This window comes from Mus musculus, chromosome 3 (assembly GCF_000001635.26).
Source record: "Mus musculus strain C57BL/6J chromosome 3, GRCm38.p6 C57BL/6J".
Classification (NCBI taxonomy): domain Eukaryota; kingdom Metazoa; phylum Chordata; class Mammalia; order Rodentia; family Muridae; genus Mus; species Mus musculus.
The window spans coordinates 117,572,603-117,588,300 of record NC_000069.6 but is presented as its reverse complement, the minus strand read 5'-3'; the positions used below and the strand labels follow the sequence as shown (position 1 = coordinate 117,588,300).

Here is a 15,698-nt window from a genome sequence, read left to right as displayed (position 1 = left end):
ATTCTATTTCTGTCTACCTTGGTTTTTGAGCCAGGACTTCTCAGAAATTTGGAGCTTACTATATTAACTATGCTACCTGAACTAAGCTAGGAACCCCTGGGATTTACCTATATCCAGTCCGAAAGCACTAGGGTTATAGGCACACACATACCACCATGCCCAATATTTTTACATGGCTGCTTGGGACCTGAGTTTGGGTCCTTGTGTGTTATTTAGGTAGCACTATGCTCATAGAACAATCTCTCTAGCCCATTAAAAGTTTTTTTTTTCCCTTCAGCTTTTGTTGCATCTTCAAGATCCTAAGTAAGTGTCAACTACAAACACTGTTAAGTAGAATTTTTGGGTCAACAATATATTTCACAAGAAAAAAAATCATAGTAAACACACACTGTCCTTTTTCCTTTCCTAAATAACACTGCCCAACAGAGAGAGCTGCTACAGGTAAGCTTCACCCTTTCAAGAGAAGTCAGAACCAGGACAGGAGAAGCATCCAGCCAAGGCATATCACTCTGTGCTGTGTGTCACAGGTTAGTTGCTGACTCTTTCTGAGCCTTGATGCTCACACTTAGAACCCCAATACTGAGAAGAAGGCTAACTTAGTATATGTGTAGCACGTGCAAAAGTGCTTGACAGGCATACAGCATTCTAAACACATTAGCTGCCTGTGTAATCTGCTCATTAGCTGAATGCTCTTGGGCATGTCACTTTATCTCTCTGGCAACTCAGCAAATTAAGAGACAAAACAAAAAACAAAAAACAAAAAAACAAAACAAAACAAAACAAAAAAAAACCGAGGATCCCTAAGTTCCTCTTTCATAACTGAAGAGGTCTAGCTCTGAGGATGCATGTTCAATTTCACATTGAATTTACAAACCTTCTCAAAAAATGCAATGCCAGAAAGGGACTGATTGTATGGTTTGAATAAAAGCATCTTCTAGAGGCTGATATCTGTATTCCAGACTTCACCCAGAAAAACAAGGGGATCCCAAGTAACCATGTGATGAGAAACTAGAAAAAGGAGGAAACAGACGTCCCTTTGTGGAAGACTAAGAGGAGCGTCACGTAGTTATGACTAAGACTCTTCATTTAAGTAACTGAGCAAATACTGCCCAGGCACATGGGAAGGAAGAGGTCATTGTCACCAACCCAAAGATCCTGTTTTGTCCTTTCAATGGAAAATGTCAAGGGTTCATTTGAAATTCCAAGATGAATCCCCAGGTGCAGCGTCTCTCAGAGGCTGCTCGGGTTCACTGTCTGTGAGACCCTGACATTCCGCTTTGATGAGGTCTCTGGAAATACAAGATGCTTCTATGTACCCCAGCTGAGAGGGTGCTGAGTCCAAAATGGAGATTTCAACAAAGGACAGTTTCTGCTGTCACTATTGAATGCCTGAGAAACACACAGAGGTTTGGGTTGTATCTACACAAGTCTGACTTCTATTAGTTCAATAATATGCAGATATGTCTGCAATGCATTGGCTTCAGTACGCTATAATGTTTCAACTATTGCCAAAATTGCTTTGGAATATAGGGGAGACTTTAGTCCCTGTTTTTGACAGTTGCAACAACCAATTTAACCCCTTCAAGTATTCACCTCAGAGTAAGCTGCCCATGAAAGCTATTCACCACATATTTATTCAGAGCAAGAAAATCTGACAGGAGAGAGGGGAAGCTGAGACTGGCTGAAGCAAAGGAACTTTTCCTAGCCCTGCTTTCTATGACTCCATTTGTATTTGTTTTAGAACTTTTCTTACAGTGCCAAACACAATGTATATTCTCAGGAAATAAATGAGCATTTCATAGGCTAGCAAAATAGGAAAGTGGCTATATGGCAAAAGTAGTTATGCATTCCACCATTTAGATGAGGTATCTGGAGTATATATTTTCAAGAAATGGTGGGTCAAAGAAGACTCAGTCCCTTAGTCATTATGTCTGCAAATGACCTTAGGATGATGTGTGTGATACGCATGAGTACATATAAGCTTACTGATGCTCTACTTCCAGGGATGAAGATGGTGTGTTGAAGACCATGGTCCATGGTACTGCAGTGTGCAGAGTTGGGGCTTTCGGAAGGATTGGATCACAGGTGCTCTGAGTTCAGTGGAAGATTAATCCATTGACAAAGTAATAACTAAATGGCTTCTTGGAGGAGGGCTTTGTTATAAATGCAAACACTGTTTCTTTGCTGCCTGGCCAATGTGAGGTAAATTGCTTTGTCCCTTCATGTACTTTGACTTTGATAAACTGTCTCCCTCATCCAAGGCCCAGAAGTGAAGTGACTCTGGACTGAAACCATGAATCACACTGAACCCTTCTTTCTTTTATGCTAATCATCCCAGGTATGTTGTCACAGTGACAGAAAACTAAAACAGGTCTTATTATTTCAAAGAATCTGCCAAAGCCTCTTTGTTATCTGTATGTTAATTAACAAGGGACTTAATTATCAATGAGAACAGAAATAAAAGGATTTTCTATGTTGATGAAAAGAGTGACTTGTAATTATCATGATGAGTTACTAAAATGTCTATACATGAAAGGAAAAGTTTCAAGCGACGTGAATGAGATTATATTCCCATACCTGAGTGAGAAAGGATTATGATGCTGGTGTGGCCTATTTCATAATGGTTGAATCTTGATGAAGACAGAAGAACCCACGTATTGTCAGTTTTCACTATGTCAATTGAATGACACAGATTCTACCTTGACTGTGCTGACCCTTCAAACAGCATTTCATGAATCTAAAACATCTCTGCAGACAAAGAAAGAGCTGAGGCTTCAGGGAACTTAAGAGTTATTTGGACACTTGTGCCTGCAGTAAAAAGCTATTAAATAACTGAAGTCTCAGCAGAATCTGGCCCGATATTTGAATTAATATTCATTACAACTTCATCACACAACCTCAATGAGTGCCCTGATAGCTTATTTATCAAAAACAACAATCTAGATATCCAGCAAAACAAAACTGAAAGAAGTAGATTTATAAGAATAATCTCAAATCTAATAATGGGAATATGAATAATAATGCATTAAAATCCACAGCACAAAATTATTTTAATATCATAATTCATATCCAACTTGTAGAATCCAAGAGATCTAAGCCAGGGGATTACTGGTTGGACTGCAAAGAGTGTTCTAAGAAGCTGATTTGGAGCAGAAAAAAAATCAGACAAGTGAGACACATGGAGATAAAACTGAATTTATAAATGTATTAAATGTCAAACACATTTTCACACACACACACACTCGCACACACACTGATGCCCACATGTTCTCTCTGCGTAAAATATGTATACAAAATTTGTCATTAGTTTTTAATGTACCTGTTTTGAAAAATATCTAAAATTCTGTTTTTATCCCTTCAAAAAGTGGTAATTTTGCTGACAGTGATTCTCAAACTACATCTGTCATAATAAGACTAAAAAAGTAACCAGCCTGCTGAGTGAAAACTGGCATTCTCAGAAATAGTTCAAATAGTGCTGATATAATTCCATTTTACATATTTTAAAATATCATTCATCCAAGTAATGTTCTATGAGTTTCCACGACTGTTAGCAGGATCTTCCTAACTACAGGCAATGATCCTTGGTGTGACAACATATGAGTGAGAATGTAGATCTCAGAAAATCAAGTCCTACTGGCCATTGTGATAATTTTAGAAATAAAGAGAGTTTATATCTTTGAACATAGATTTTAAACTCCCCTTTCCAAGGGTTGGATTTTTTTTTTCAACTTTTATTAACTGAGACTCTAGATTAACAGGCATATGGCAAAGAGCACATTGATATTAACTCAATTTGCATTAACTCTTCTACTGCTAGGAAGGCAATGGTTTATACTACAAATCAAATGAGTGGCCCACCCTACGGAGCTACCAGAGTCCTGGACTTGAAGTAATAGGTTCCAATTTCCAACGTGTCATGTACCAACTGAAGCAAATTGCAAAAGCTCTCTGGAGGTGTGCACACTATCCGAAAGAATTAATGTGAACAGTAAATGGCTTACCTCATTCATTCAAAGATGATTAAGCTTGTGTGATGTCATTTTACTCAGGGCTATCAATAAGAATAGCTGCCGTTTGTAGTGGAAGAGCAGCTGCCATCACCTGAACACATAGCACAAATATGGCTTTTAATTGGTGTAAGTGATCAGGTTATGTATTCTTAGGTCTGTTTTATACACAAGAGAACTGAAGCTGAGAGGTAATTTTTACTAATAGGGTCTGAATTGTTGAAGAGTAGGAGTTATTCCTTATTCCTTTTAGAAGTCTGGTTAAAAGCACTGTGCCTACTGCATGGTAGATGCCTTGTTATCATTGAAAAAGTCTACAGATTTCTGCTTGATGGGGTAAAAAACAAAAACAAAACAAAACAAAACAAAAAACAAGACTTCCTGTGTTTTGGTGCATACTTAACAAGGGCATTCCTGTACTCCCCCCCCCCAAACTGTATCTACTTTAAATTACAGAAATGACCAAGATGATTCTTAATAAGAATCTTAACAATATTTAAAGTTACAGAAGTACTTTAGAATGCAGCATGACACACTAGAGTAATAGTTCAAATCATTAGTTAGACCCATTTAGACTTCTATCTCTTTACCTGTGCCAGTGTGTGTATAAGAAAGTCAGTGAAAAGAAGGTAAAACTCATACGTGTTTTTTTCTGGATGAAGAACACATGCTGTCAAAATAGAGCTACAGACACAGACCTCCGGCCAAGGCCTGGGTGGCTACACAACCTGCATGGAATGTTCTCATTGTCTCTTACTGCATTTATGAAGTAACATTGTTGGCTTTCTTTCTTGTCTGCTATTCATCAAAGCTTTGAAAGACAGAGAGAAGGAAGCCCACGTATTTCAGTTAAGGCAACTGTCTCAAAGAAACGACAAGGCTGACTTGGGGGTGACAGGTAGCAGGACAGGAGGGAAGCAAGCAAGAGAGGGAAGGGAAGGTAGAAAAGAGAAGGAAGCAGGAGAAATGAAGCTATGCTCCTGCTTCCTGCCACCATCGCCTTATCAGTGTGGAAAGAAGTGATGGATGAAATAAAGAAGGACAAAGAGAAATCTTTAAAAATGGAAAGGGAAAGAAAATGGAAGACGAAAGGGGGAAGGGGCATCTGGATGAATGAATGGATATGAGTGCTTATTTCTAAGGAACAACAAAAGGTATTAGCAGGGCTTCCAGCAGATCCACAGACCCTGCCCCCAAGAGTAGTTCATTTAGGGAATATTAACAATATATCTTAAACTTTGCTTCTGCATATATACACATACATCCAATTTCCATGCATTTGTGACATTGTGAAACTCTAGTACTGAGTCTTCCTTATTTTAAGAAACAGGCCCTAGAGAAAGAGTCTCACCACAGATTGCAAATCTAGAGGAAGACTGTGGATCTCCACAAATGTGTGTGCCCGCAGCCCCTGCTCGGTGTGTGACACTGAAATAACAGCTAGGCTTCAAAGCAGAACAACAAAACTCTGACTCCCTTCTGCTACCACCCACCTCTCTGCAACACTTCCAAGCTGAAGAGGAAACAAAGCAATTTCCTACATCACACATGGAGACCAATCTCTACAGTGGGGTGTGCAGTTTACCATCAAAACAAGAAAACTGAAATCCAGGACAAAAGGTTTGAGAAAATGTTGACTTTCTTGGATTGAATCACTATGACTAAAAAGTCTTAACAGACTAGTTACCATGTCAGGGATAAAGTATTTTACCAGGAGAGGTAAATCCACAGGCTTGAGGGTGGCACTGTCCTTGTAAGACCCTGGAAGAGTCCACTTATGCTCCCTACACACCAGTCACTTTCATAACTATACTGTGGGAATGGATTGTATTAATGAATTTAAATAAACCAATTCTGATAATGATTCCTCACTGAATATCTTGTAGCTATTGACAAAATGACTGTAAGGACAGGACATGTGACTGGCGAGGGCACTGACTAAAGCAACACATGAAGTATAGAGGGACCCTACTCTGATACTTATGCATGTTTGATTTTACATCCACAATAACCCCACAAGGCCAATTCTCCCATCACTTCCATTTTATCATGGAAGAAACACAGACACAGGGACACACAGACCTAAGTTCCTACCACTGCAAAATGGCCAACTAGACTTCAACCCAAGCAAGAGAATTCAGAGTCTGAACTTCTGCATGCAATAGCTCTCCAGGAGTTCAATGTGATTCGGGGTTATTTGGGTTATTTTTGTTTGTTTCTTTGTTGTTATTGTTGTTGTTTTCCATTTTAGTTCAGATAAGATCTCACTAGGTATTCTAGACTGGCCTCCCACTCCCTATGTAGAACAGGCTGCCCTAGAACTCACAGATATCTGCCTGCTTTTGGGGGGGGGGGGAATAACAGCATAAGTCACCCTGTCCCACTGGAAATTATGAGGTTATTTTTTAAAATCTCTGGTTTATGAAATAGGAAATTTGGTCTAAGCAGCTGGCTAATTAGTAAGAGAAGCCAGACTAAGAGCACAGACTCATCTAACGGCTTTCTGTGGCACAGCACAGGTGTGGATTTCCAAAGCAAGGCTTTCTAAAAGAAAGAACCCTGAGTAGAAAATTATTGTCTGTCATCATCTGCCTCCACTGCACTTGGAATGAAGCTGTGGGCACATTCCTCAAATCCAAGTCTCAGATGCTAGTGGTACCTTCCTAGAAATAGAATTCTGAAACATTAACTGTGCATATCCCAACCTTCAAACCAGCCCTGCTCCTGTGGCCACACTGGATATGGCAAATATGTTTCACATAAATCTAAACAAGGATACATCTTGGTAGTCAGCAAGTCCAAATTTGGGGAGCAAGGGTCATTCTAAACACTAGTTCTTTTAATTAGTGAAAACCAAGGTCACTTATTAAGCTTATATTCATATTAGGTGAAAATCTGATTTAAGAAATGCTATATGGGTCAATCTATTCAGCACCATTTTCAAAGTATCTATAAGCCATATCATCTTTGTGAAAAAAAAAAGTTGTGTGTTGTTCTTCTTCAAGGTACTATTGAGCCTCTGCCAGTGCCTGACAAATACAGAGGTGGATGCTCGAAGAAAACCATTGTACTGATCATGGGGTCCCCAATGAAGGAGCTAGAGAAAGGACCCAAGGAGCTGAAGGGGTTTGAAGTCCCATAGGAGGAACAACAATATGAACGAACCAGTAACCCCAGAGCTCCCAGGGACTAAACCACCAACCAAAGAGTACACACAGAGGGGACCCATGGCTCCAGCCACGTATGTAGCAGAAGATGGCCTTGTTGGATATCAATGGGAGGAGAGGCCCTTGGTCTTGTGAAGGCTCGATACCCCAGTGTATGGGAATGCCAGGACTGGGAATCTGGAATGGGTGGATTGGTGAGCAGGGGGAGAGGGTATGAGATAAGGGGTTTTCAAGGGGAAACCAGGAAAGGAGATAACATTTGAAATGTATATAAAGAAAATATCTAATTTTTTAAAGTTATCAAAAAAAGAAAAAGAAAAGAAAGAAAGAAAGAAAGAAAGAAAGAGAGAGAAAGAAAGGAAGAAAGAAAGGAAGAGAAAGAAAGGAAGAGAGAGAGAGAGAAAGAAAGAAAGAAAGAAAGAGAGAGAGAGAGAAGAGAGAGAAGAAGGAAAGGAAGGAAGGAAGGAAGGAAGGAAGGAAGGAAGGAAGGAAGGAAGGAAGGAAGGAAGGAAGGACTATTGAAATAATATCACATGATCCAGCCATGGAGGCTAAAATGATCTTTGGTACCCATTTTGGTAATAGAAAAATCCTCGATGTCCATCTCCCTGCCCTGACATGTTCTGAAACACAACCCATCCGACTATGTCCCTAATCCACCACTGTTATATTTATTAGGTGAAACCCATATGACTTCAGTCTTTGTCTCCAACCATGCACCCCATTTGCCCCAACAAACGCCACTCCCACAAATCAGGCAGATCAGTAGTTGTTTGAAAAGGATGTTTTGCATTCTCTGAGTTCATGGGTTGGCCCATACAACTGCGCCTGAGAATTTTTAACTCCTCTATTAATTTCAACCCCTCCTTCAGGACACCTCCTAAGGGCTGGGGATGTAGCTCAGCAACACAGCACTTTCCTAGTATTCACACGAAGCTCCTGGTGTCCACACTGTCAACAATTAATTAAATAAATAAGGCATTTCTCAAGGGCAGTCTTCATGAAGTCTTCCTTCAGACCTCCAAAAGAAAGTGATCCTGTCCCTCTCTGTGTCACCAGAGGTCAGGTGGAACATTTCTTTATTGTCTATATATTAATCTATTTCCTTTCCTTTTTTTTTTTTTTCATCGACAGGAACTAAACTGTGATTTGTTAGTGTTTGTTTTGTGGATACAGGGTCTTACGGTGTGCCTAGGACTAATCTTCAACTCACTATGTTGTTCAGATTAAGGTGACATTGATAATCCTCCTGCCTCAGTCGCTGAGTGCTGCTACTATAGGTATGTACCACCACACCCAGTCAAGCATATACCTTTTCACAGTTACTGTGATTATTAGTTTGTTTTAAATTTCTCAAACTAAACTGTAAACTACTTAAATGAGCAACTGTAGTTTATGTCTGAAATTACCCTTGGAGTAGCTACTCTGCCTTTGCAGCAGCTACTCTAAGAGACAAATATTTAGAATACAGGGAATTTGGGAAACATTTCCTGATCAGTATTTTACTATAGTAATGATGGGATAAGAACATCAGTCCCTGAGTTCAATCCCCAGTACCCACAAAAATACAACATACATGTCACTGAGGTGTGAGAAATACAACATACATGTCACTGAGGTGTGAGAAATACAACATACATGTCACTGAGGTGTGAGAAAGTGTGGACCGTGAGCCATGAAGGGTATTTGTATGTTATAAATGATTTAATATGCAAAATTCTGTGACTGGAAAAATTGAGGATGAATAAATGTAAACAAATTGTTCACGGTTTCACAGCAAATGGAATTTTCAATCTTAAAGTCCATCCAGGTAAAGTCATGTGCCTGGAATCTCAGGATTAAGTCTCACAAGTCTCGGGCTACTTGCTCTATACAGAAAGAGTATACCTTACTGCTTGTAAATAAATGGGCAAATAAATAAATGCAGTGCAATCCAAAAGACACAGGCCTTTACATTTTGGACAAAGAAAAAGTAATCTACAGGTTGAAATACCGAGGAGACCAACTTCTCTAGATTACTTTTCAGGTTAGGAACATACATAAAAAATTAAGTAAACAAGTAAATAAAGATGAACCTTACCAGTCAAAATATATTAAATATATATTTATGCATATGAATATATTTATTTATATATAAATAAAGGGAAAGGTTTGAAACACTTAATTAAAATGATTATGAGCAGATTGAATTAATGTATTATAACAGAAAGAATATAGACTTTGAAGTTTGATAGACTAGGGTTAAAATCAGTAGGGCATTAGGGTTACCTTTTAACTTTGGTCCTTGAGCTCAGCACCTGCTTCCCAAAATGTTTTCATGAAAGGGCTGGAGAGATGACTCTGTGGTTAAGAGCACTGTCTGCTCTTCAAGAGGAGCTAGATTCAATTCTCAGCACCCTCGTGGCAGCTCATAATTGTTTATAACTCTAGACCCAGGGGTCCGAAACCTTTTTCTTGCCTCTTTGGACACCAGGCATGTATGTGGCACACAGGCATACATGCAAGCTAAAGACTCATAGAAAAGAAATAACAAAATGAAAACAAAATATTTTATGAAAATAATATGAGCGGATCTCAGAGATGATACAAACATTACTGGGTTCCCCCATTGGTGTGTGGAGGATATTCTCAAGTATCCAAAAATAAAGTACTAATTCCCCTTTGGTTGGGTATTGCTGATGTTGATGCTATTCTCCAGAGAAACGGGTATGCTATGCTTAAGGCCATGTTCTTGACAAGAATGGAGCAAAAACAGCTGCCACTGCTGTTTTGGCTTATCACGTCCTAACAGAATGCACCGTTCCTGTGAGCAGAGAATGAAACAGAGTCCAGTCAACCAAAACTCAACACTTCCTTCTCTTCACATTGAGTCTTAAATCTATTCATACATATCTGAGAACTAATGGTCAAAAGAAGAAAGCCAAGTTGGAGCCTCCCTTTCACCAATTTCTACGTTTTCTGTCACTGCACTTCAGGCCCAGCAGGCAGCTCCCATCTTTCAGGGATGTTCTTTGGGTGTAGCAGGAGCTTGGTACTTGGCACTTGGCACTAGTCCTCTGGATATATGAACACCAGATAGATCTACCTTTTGCTGTCATTTCATGATGTTTCCAGTCATGACATGTTTCCTCTTACCGTAAGGCAAGGTAAGATCTCCTGAAAGGCTGTTCCTTCCATGCACGTGACTGAAACAGCTCAGTTCCACTCAGTGGTTAGCTCCCTTCCCCTTCTTAGGTTCTCCCTAGGTCTCCTCTAAGCGAGGAATCACCAAAATCTTGGACCAATGTGCCCTCAACTCTAAACTGGCACCTGCCACCAAGGATAGTTGGTTCGAGACTCACAAGCACTATCTCATTGAAGACACTGAATGGCCATTACCGAAATAAAAGTCACAGAATTTACTGATTGTGGTTGCAAATAAATCAATGACCCCAAAGCAGTAGGCATTTTCCTTTAAAAAAAAAATCAAAAAAAAAAAATCTCTGAGCTATTTAGTCTCCTAGAAAGCATGTGCCTGAAAACACAGAAGCTGCAGAGGCAAAAGTCCCCAGAAACTAGGCCAGCTTTTGCTCTGGCAACTTTTCAAACTGGGAGGGAGAGAACTGGAGCTTGAAACTGCATTGAGGATTTCTGACACATTTTAGCAAATCCAGTGTCAAAAACAATAACAAAGTAAAGGCTTTTGAGGACAAGGAAGTCTTAACACCGCCCCCCCCCAACCATCACCCTCAAGCTGAGGTTGAAATCATTCTGTGTATGAGAAACAGAGTTACTTAGAAGCTAGCAAGAACTTGCTCGCTTTGTTTATATTATTCCAGTTTTGTGGTAAGAACTTTTCATTTTGAAATTTCTTAAATCACTTCCCTGACTAGGGGAGAAAAGACTTTTAAGAATGAATGAAGCCGATACACTTATCGGGATTCCCCAGTTCAGCTATGGAAAATAAAAGCCCAAGTTCCCTTGCCTTCCCTTTCATTCTCTAACTTCACTTCCTATTCCTTCTGTGGTGAGTGGGAGAGAGGGAAGAAAGAAAGAAGATGGAGCATCATGGGAAGGGAACCTCAGATATTTTGTCAATGTAAAGGAACCGTAGTGAGGTTGGTCTCCAAAGAAACATCACTCATCTGCCACCAAGAAACAAAACAAAACAAAAAACAAAACAAAACAAAACAAAATCTTTGGATTGTGTTCATATATGTATATTGTGATGTAATTATTAGCTCAAGAGTTACATCCCCTGTGTGTGAGACCATTCTATATAGTCTTACATAGTCTTGTCATGTCTCTGTCTCTTTCTCTGCCTCTCCCTCTCTCCCTCTCTCTGTCTTTCTGTCTCTCTCTTTGTCTCTGCCTCTCTGTTTCTCCCTGTCTCACCACACATGCACACACACACACACACACACACACACACACACACACACACACACTAGGAAAGGAGAGAGTGAGAGAGAGAGGCAGAAAGACCTACAGGCAGAGAAGAGGGAGGAGAGAAACTTTAAATCCAGCGAGGAAGAGAGGACGTGCTAGTGCTAGTGCTAGTGTAGTCCAAGGAGAGGATAGCCTTTAAATAAATCTAAAGTGCTCTTGTGCTGCAGGTTCCTCTGCTCCTGCTTTTCAGCAAAGTCCTGTTGCTGAGGCTTCTTCTTTTACAGATGCCCAAAGACATTTTTAGATACTTGTGAGCCGATCTTCGGCCTAATGCATCAGACTCTTTTCATCAGGAAGGAAAGGAGGCAGATAAAACAGGAGCATGTACCCCAGCCTCAGCTGACTGGGGTCACTTCCCCATCCCAGCATCTGATTCCTTTACCCCACCCCAAGCTGCTGCTTCCCTTCCTACCAAAATTCAGAACCAAGACCCGTTAGACAGGACCACAGAAGGGACCAAGTCTATTTGTTTCAGAGGCTCACTCCCTTCCTATCTCTGCCACCCACCCTACACCTTCTGCAGGTCTATTCCCCGTCTTTGAGCCACCCAGCCTGCAGGCTCAAGCAGAGGGTGCAGGGGTGGTTTGGAGAGACAGGGGTGCTTTCTTCTCACCCACCCCCATGCTCCCCAGAAGAATGTCCTCTGGGGGAAGAGGACTGCCACCAAGTTAGAGGAACTTAGATGGTGAAGGCTGGTATTGCCTGGTCCTCCCGGCTGAGTCTCAACCTGCTGAAGGCAAGAGAGGGCTAGCAGCCCGGAGCTTACCACAAGCACCGGGACGCCAGCGGCCAGCGAGTAGAGGAGCACCGGGGGCACCGCGCTGCTGTCCTCTGGGCCCGGGTAGGGCTTACGGTAGGCGCTGTCGTGGCAGAAGAATCCCTGCACGTTCACAGTGAACGTGTCTGTGTATTCGAAGTAGTAAGCCAGCATCACCGTCCCTGCCATGATCACCATCTGGAAATAGAGCATGCTGCTGATGAGCGCCACGGGCAGCAGGGGCATGCACGCCTCCTGGCCAAGCCGAGCCGAGCGGGCGGTCGACGCGCCACAGGCCCCCTCCGGGCTCCGCCGAGGCACAGCCACCGGGGGCGCGGCGGCGGGGGCGGCGGCAGGCCGAGGTGGCGCGAGGCGGAGGCTGGCAGCCGCCGAGGCAGAGGCGGAGGATGCGACTGGGCTTCGGGATGCGCGGGCAGGATGCAGAGGAGGAGGCTACCCCCGGACGAGTCCCATCTGCCCTGCCCGCCCCCTGCCCGCTGCAAGCGCCGCCTGCCCGGCCGCGGGGTCGCGCGCAAGGGCGGGGAGTCCCCAGCCCCAGCTCGGGAGCATCCGCGACACCGCGGCACTGTGGTCAAGCCCTCGGACCGGCCCGAGGCAAGCGGCGTCGGTGGCACCTCGTCCCCTCGGAGGGCGGGCGGATGTTGTATAGCTGGAGCAGCTGCCTGGAGAGGGTAAAATTCCAAATCTGAAGGGGAGGGGAGGCAGCAGAGATGGAGCTTCTAGAAACTCCCTTTCGAGTCACCAGCTGGGCTGTTTCAGACCTCCCGCACAGCGCCTGGGAAGAAGGTGCGGGGACACATCTTCAGAGCGCAAAGCCCACCGGAACGCAAAGTGTCCGGGTGGCGCCGCCGAATTGCAGTCTCTGTCTCTGCTCACAGCACTGCCTGGACTCTGTGACCCCTCCAGCGCTGGAGAGCAGCCAGAGCAGTGTGGCTTCCAAGGCGATGACAGAAATTATCTCAGAGGATTTTAGATTCTGGGTGGCTTTGCCTCCCTTCCAGTTTCCCAAGGCTTTGTAAGTAAATCAACAGATTCAAGGTTCCTAGCTTTAGAGGCATCATCTTGGGCAAACCGGCTCTTTCCTGGTTGGTTCCACGTATAGCCTTTCTCATCTTCACAGTCTCCTCTGATTAGCTGCTTGGGAGATGAGGCATTGCAGATTCTTGGGACCCAGGGGTACCAGTCACCAAGGACAGGGAAAGAACTATGTGCCTCATCTTGCTATTTCCAGAGTTCAGGGAATTGCAGGGATTCCTCTGAGGTCAGAAGACCCACACAGAGTCATAGCACAAGCACACACAATGCAGTCTTACGTAGATGTCCACGCGTGTGCGTGGATATTTAAGTAGCTTAGGAGCTATATGTATGCAGAGCCCATCCTGCAATGACTCGTAAGCTCTGCACCCAAGCAATATCTTCAAGTTACCCTGACCCTGCTCACACCAGGCAGAGAAAAAAGCATGTGCAGAAGATAAGGAGAGAAAAATAACCTTAAGAGCTCTGCTCTTTTCCTTAGAATCTGGAATTACTTACCAGGATTTCTGGGATGTTCATACATCTAATAGGCTGTAACATGGTGGCTTTTGGAGGTGGGCCTTTATCAACAAGAAAATACAACATAAACCCAAAACGACAGTTTTGATTAGGCAAATCACTGATTTTGAGGATGGGATGGTAACAGCACTGAATTTCTTGAATATTAAATAGGTGTGAGATGGGCCACCATGTAATCAAGAATATCATTTAACAACTAATTATTTCAGAGCACTCTTAGTGATGTGTGTGGCAGGCAACTTTGGCCGGTAGAAGTAATGTATGTGAGTGAGCTACCACTGTATGAAAATGTGGCCACTCGAAAGATTCAGGATGTAAGACTTCAGGAACTAAGACTAAGAACAGGAACAAAGAGCATAGCCATGGGCAGGCAAAGACTGGGTATTTGTGAGTTATGTGGCAAATGAAAAGTGAGTGAATAGACTCTCCCGGTTCAACTTTGAGAACCCAAGGTACTTTCTGGAAAGATACAGAATATCCAATCCTGGCTCCTTTAAGATTGTTAGCAACTAGCTTCTCTGTTACTGAAGCAGCCTTCTAATGGACAAGGGTTAGAGCTGAAGTAATCGTGAGATTTTATTTTGAGGATCCTGTGTAGTTGGGGGGAGAGGGGGAGATTGAGGATTGCCTGTCTTCCAAAGAAGATATGAACATGTAAAATAGTAAATCCTTATTTCTATGTTTTTTTTCAGCAACTAACATACAAAATCCAGATATTTTCCTGAGATTTTAGAATCGTATGTAGAAAGAAAACCACAAATAAACAGAAAACCCAGGAAAGAACTTTACCTTCCATACATAGCAGGATTTGTGAACTGTGAAGAACACAAGAGGTTACACGTGGGGCTAAGTAGGGACCACTCTTGAAAATAAAGTGTTCCTCCTTTAAACAACAAAGCCCAGGTTTATATTGCCAGACTTGAGGGAGTGATGTTTGAGGAGATTCGGGACTGAAAAGTGAGATGACTTCACTCTAATGAAGAATCTTAAATATTAGCATATATATTGATGGAAATGCTCCTGAGACTAGAGCAAAAATAGAATAAGAAAAGGAGTCTAGCATGGCTGCTCTCCAAGTGGCCCGGACCAAAGATTAGTCAGACTCAGATACCTACACATAACCAATGGACAGAAGACTGGGAACCCTGTGGTTAAATTAGGGAAAGACTGGAAGAAGCTGAGGAGAAGGGCGACCCCATAGGAAAATGAGCAGTCCCAACTAACCTGGACTGCTGAGATCTCTCAGACATTGAGCCACCAACCAGGCAGCATGCACAAGCTGATATGAGGCTCCAGACACATACACAGCAGAGGACTGCCTGGTCTGGCCTCAGTGAGAGAAGATGCACCTAACTCTCCAGAGACTTGCGGTTCCTGGGAGTGGGGAGGCCTGGTGGTGTTGAGGGTAGGGGTGGCAACATCCTCTTGGAACCAGGGAAGGAGGAATGGAATAAGGAACGGTTCATGAAATTTGGTCCTTAAAAATGCTCTATAGCATTCACAGGCTGGACCAACACCCATGGCACACATGTAGATATGCAGCTCCACGAGCACCCCTCCCCCAACAATGGGAGCAAGAGCTGCCCCTCCAACTGTAGCCTGACTGTGGAACCCACTTTCCAACAGAGCTGCCTCAGTGGGAGCAGATGTGCCTAATCCTGCAGACACTTGATGCACCAGGGTAGGGGAATATCTAGGGGTCCCTTGTGGAGGGGAACTGGAAGGGGACAGCATTTGGGATGTAAACAAACAAACGAACAAATG

At 42.7% G+C, this 15,698-nt stretch overlaps 1 protein-coding gene across 3 annotated transcripts in view; it reads right to left on the bottom strand.

Annotated features, from left to right (window-relative positions):
* Plppr5 (phospholipid phosphatase related 5) overlaps positions 1-13,693 on the bottom strand; it is a 114,901-nt gene extending 101,208 nt beyond the window's left edge. For 2 of the 3 annotated variants that reach the window (NM_001305451.1, NM_029425.3), the window contains exon 1: positions 12,369-13,074. In NM_001305451.1, the coding sequence (NP_001292380.1) occupies positions 12,369-12,605 (237 nt within the window). In that variant the 5' untranslated portion in view covers positions 12,606-13,074. Of the gene's footprint in view, positions 1-12,368 lie in introns of all 3 variants that reach the window. The other variant, XM_006502235.4, reaches the window with a different exon arrangement.
* Positions 13,694-15,698: the final 2,005 nt, after the last annotated feature.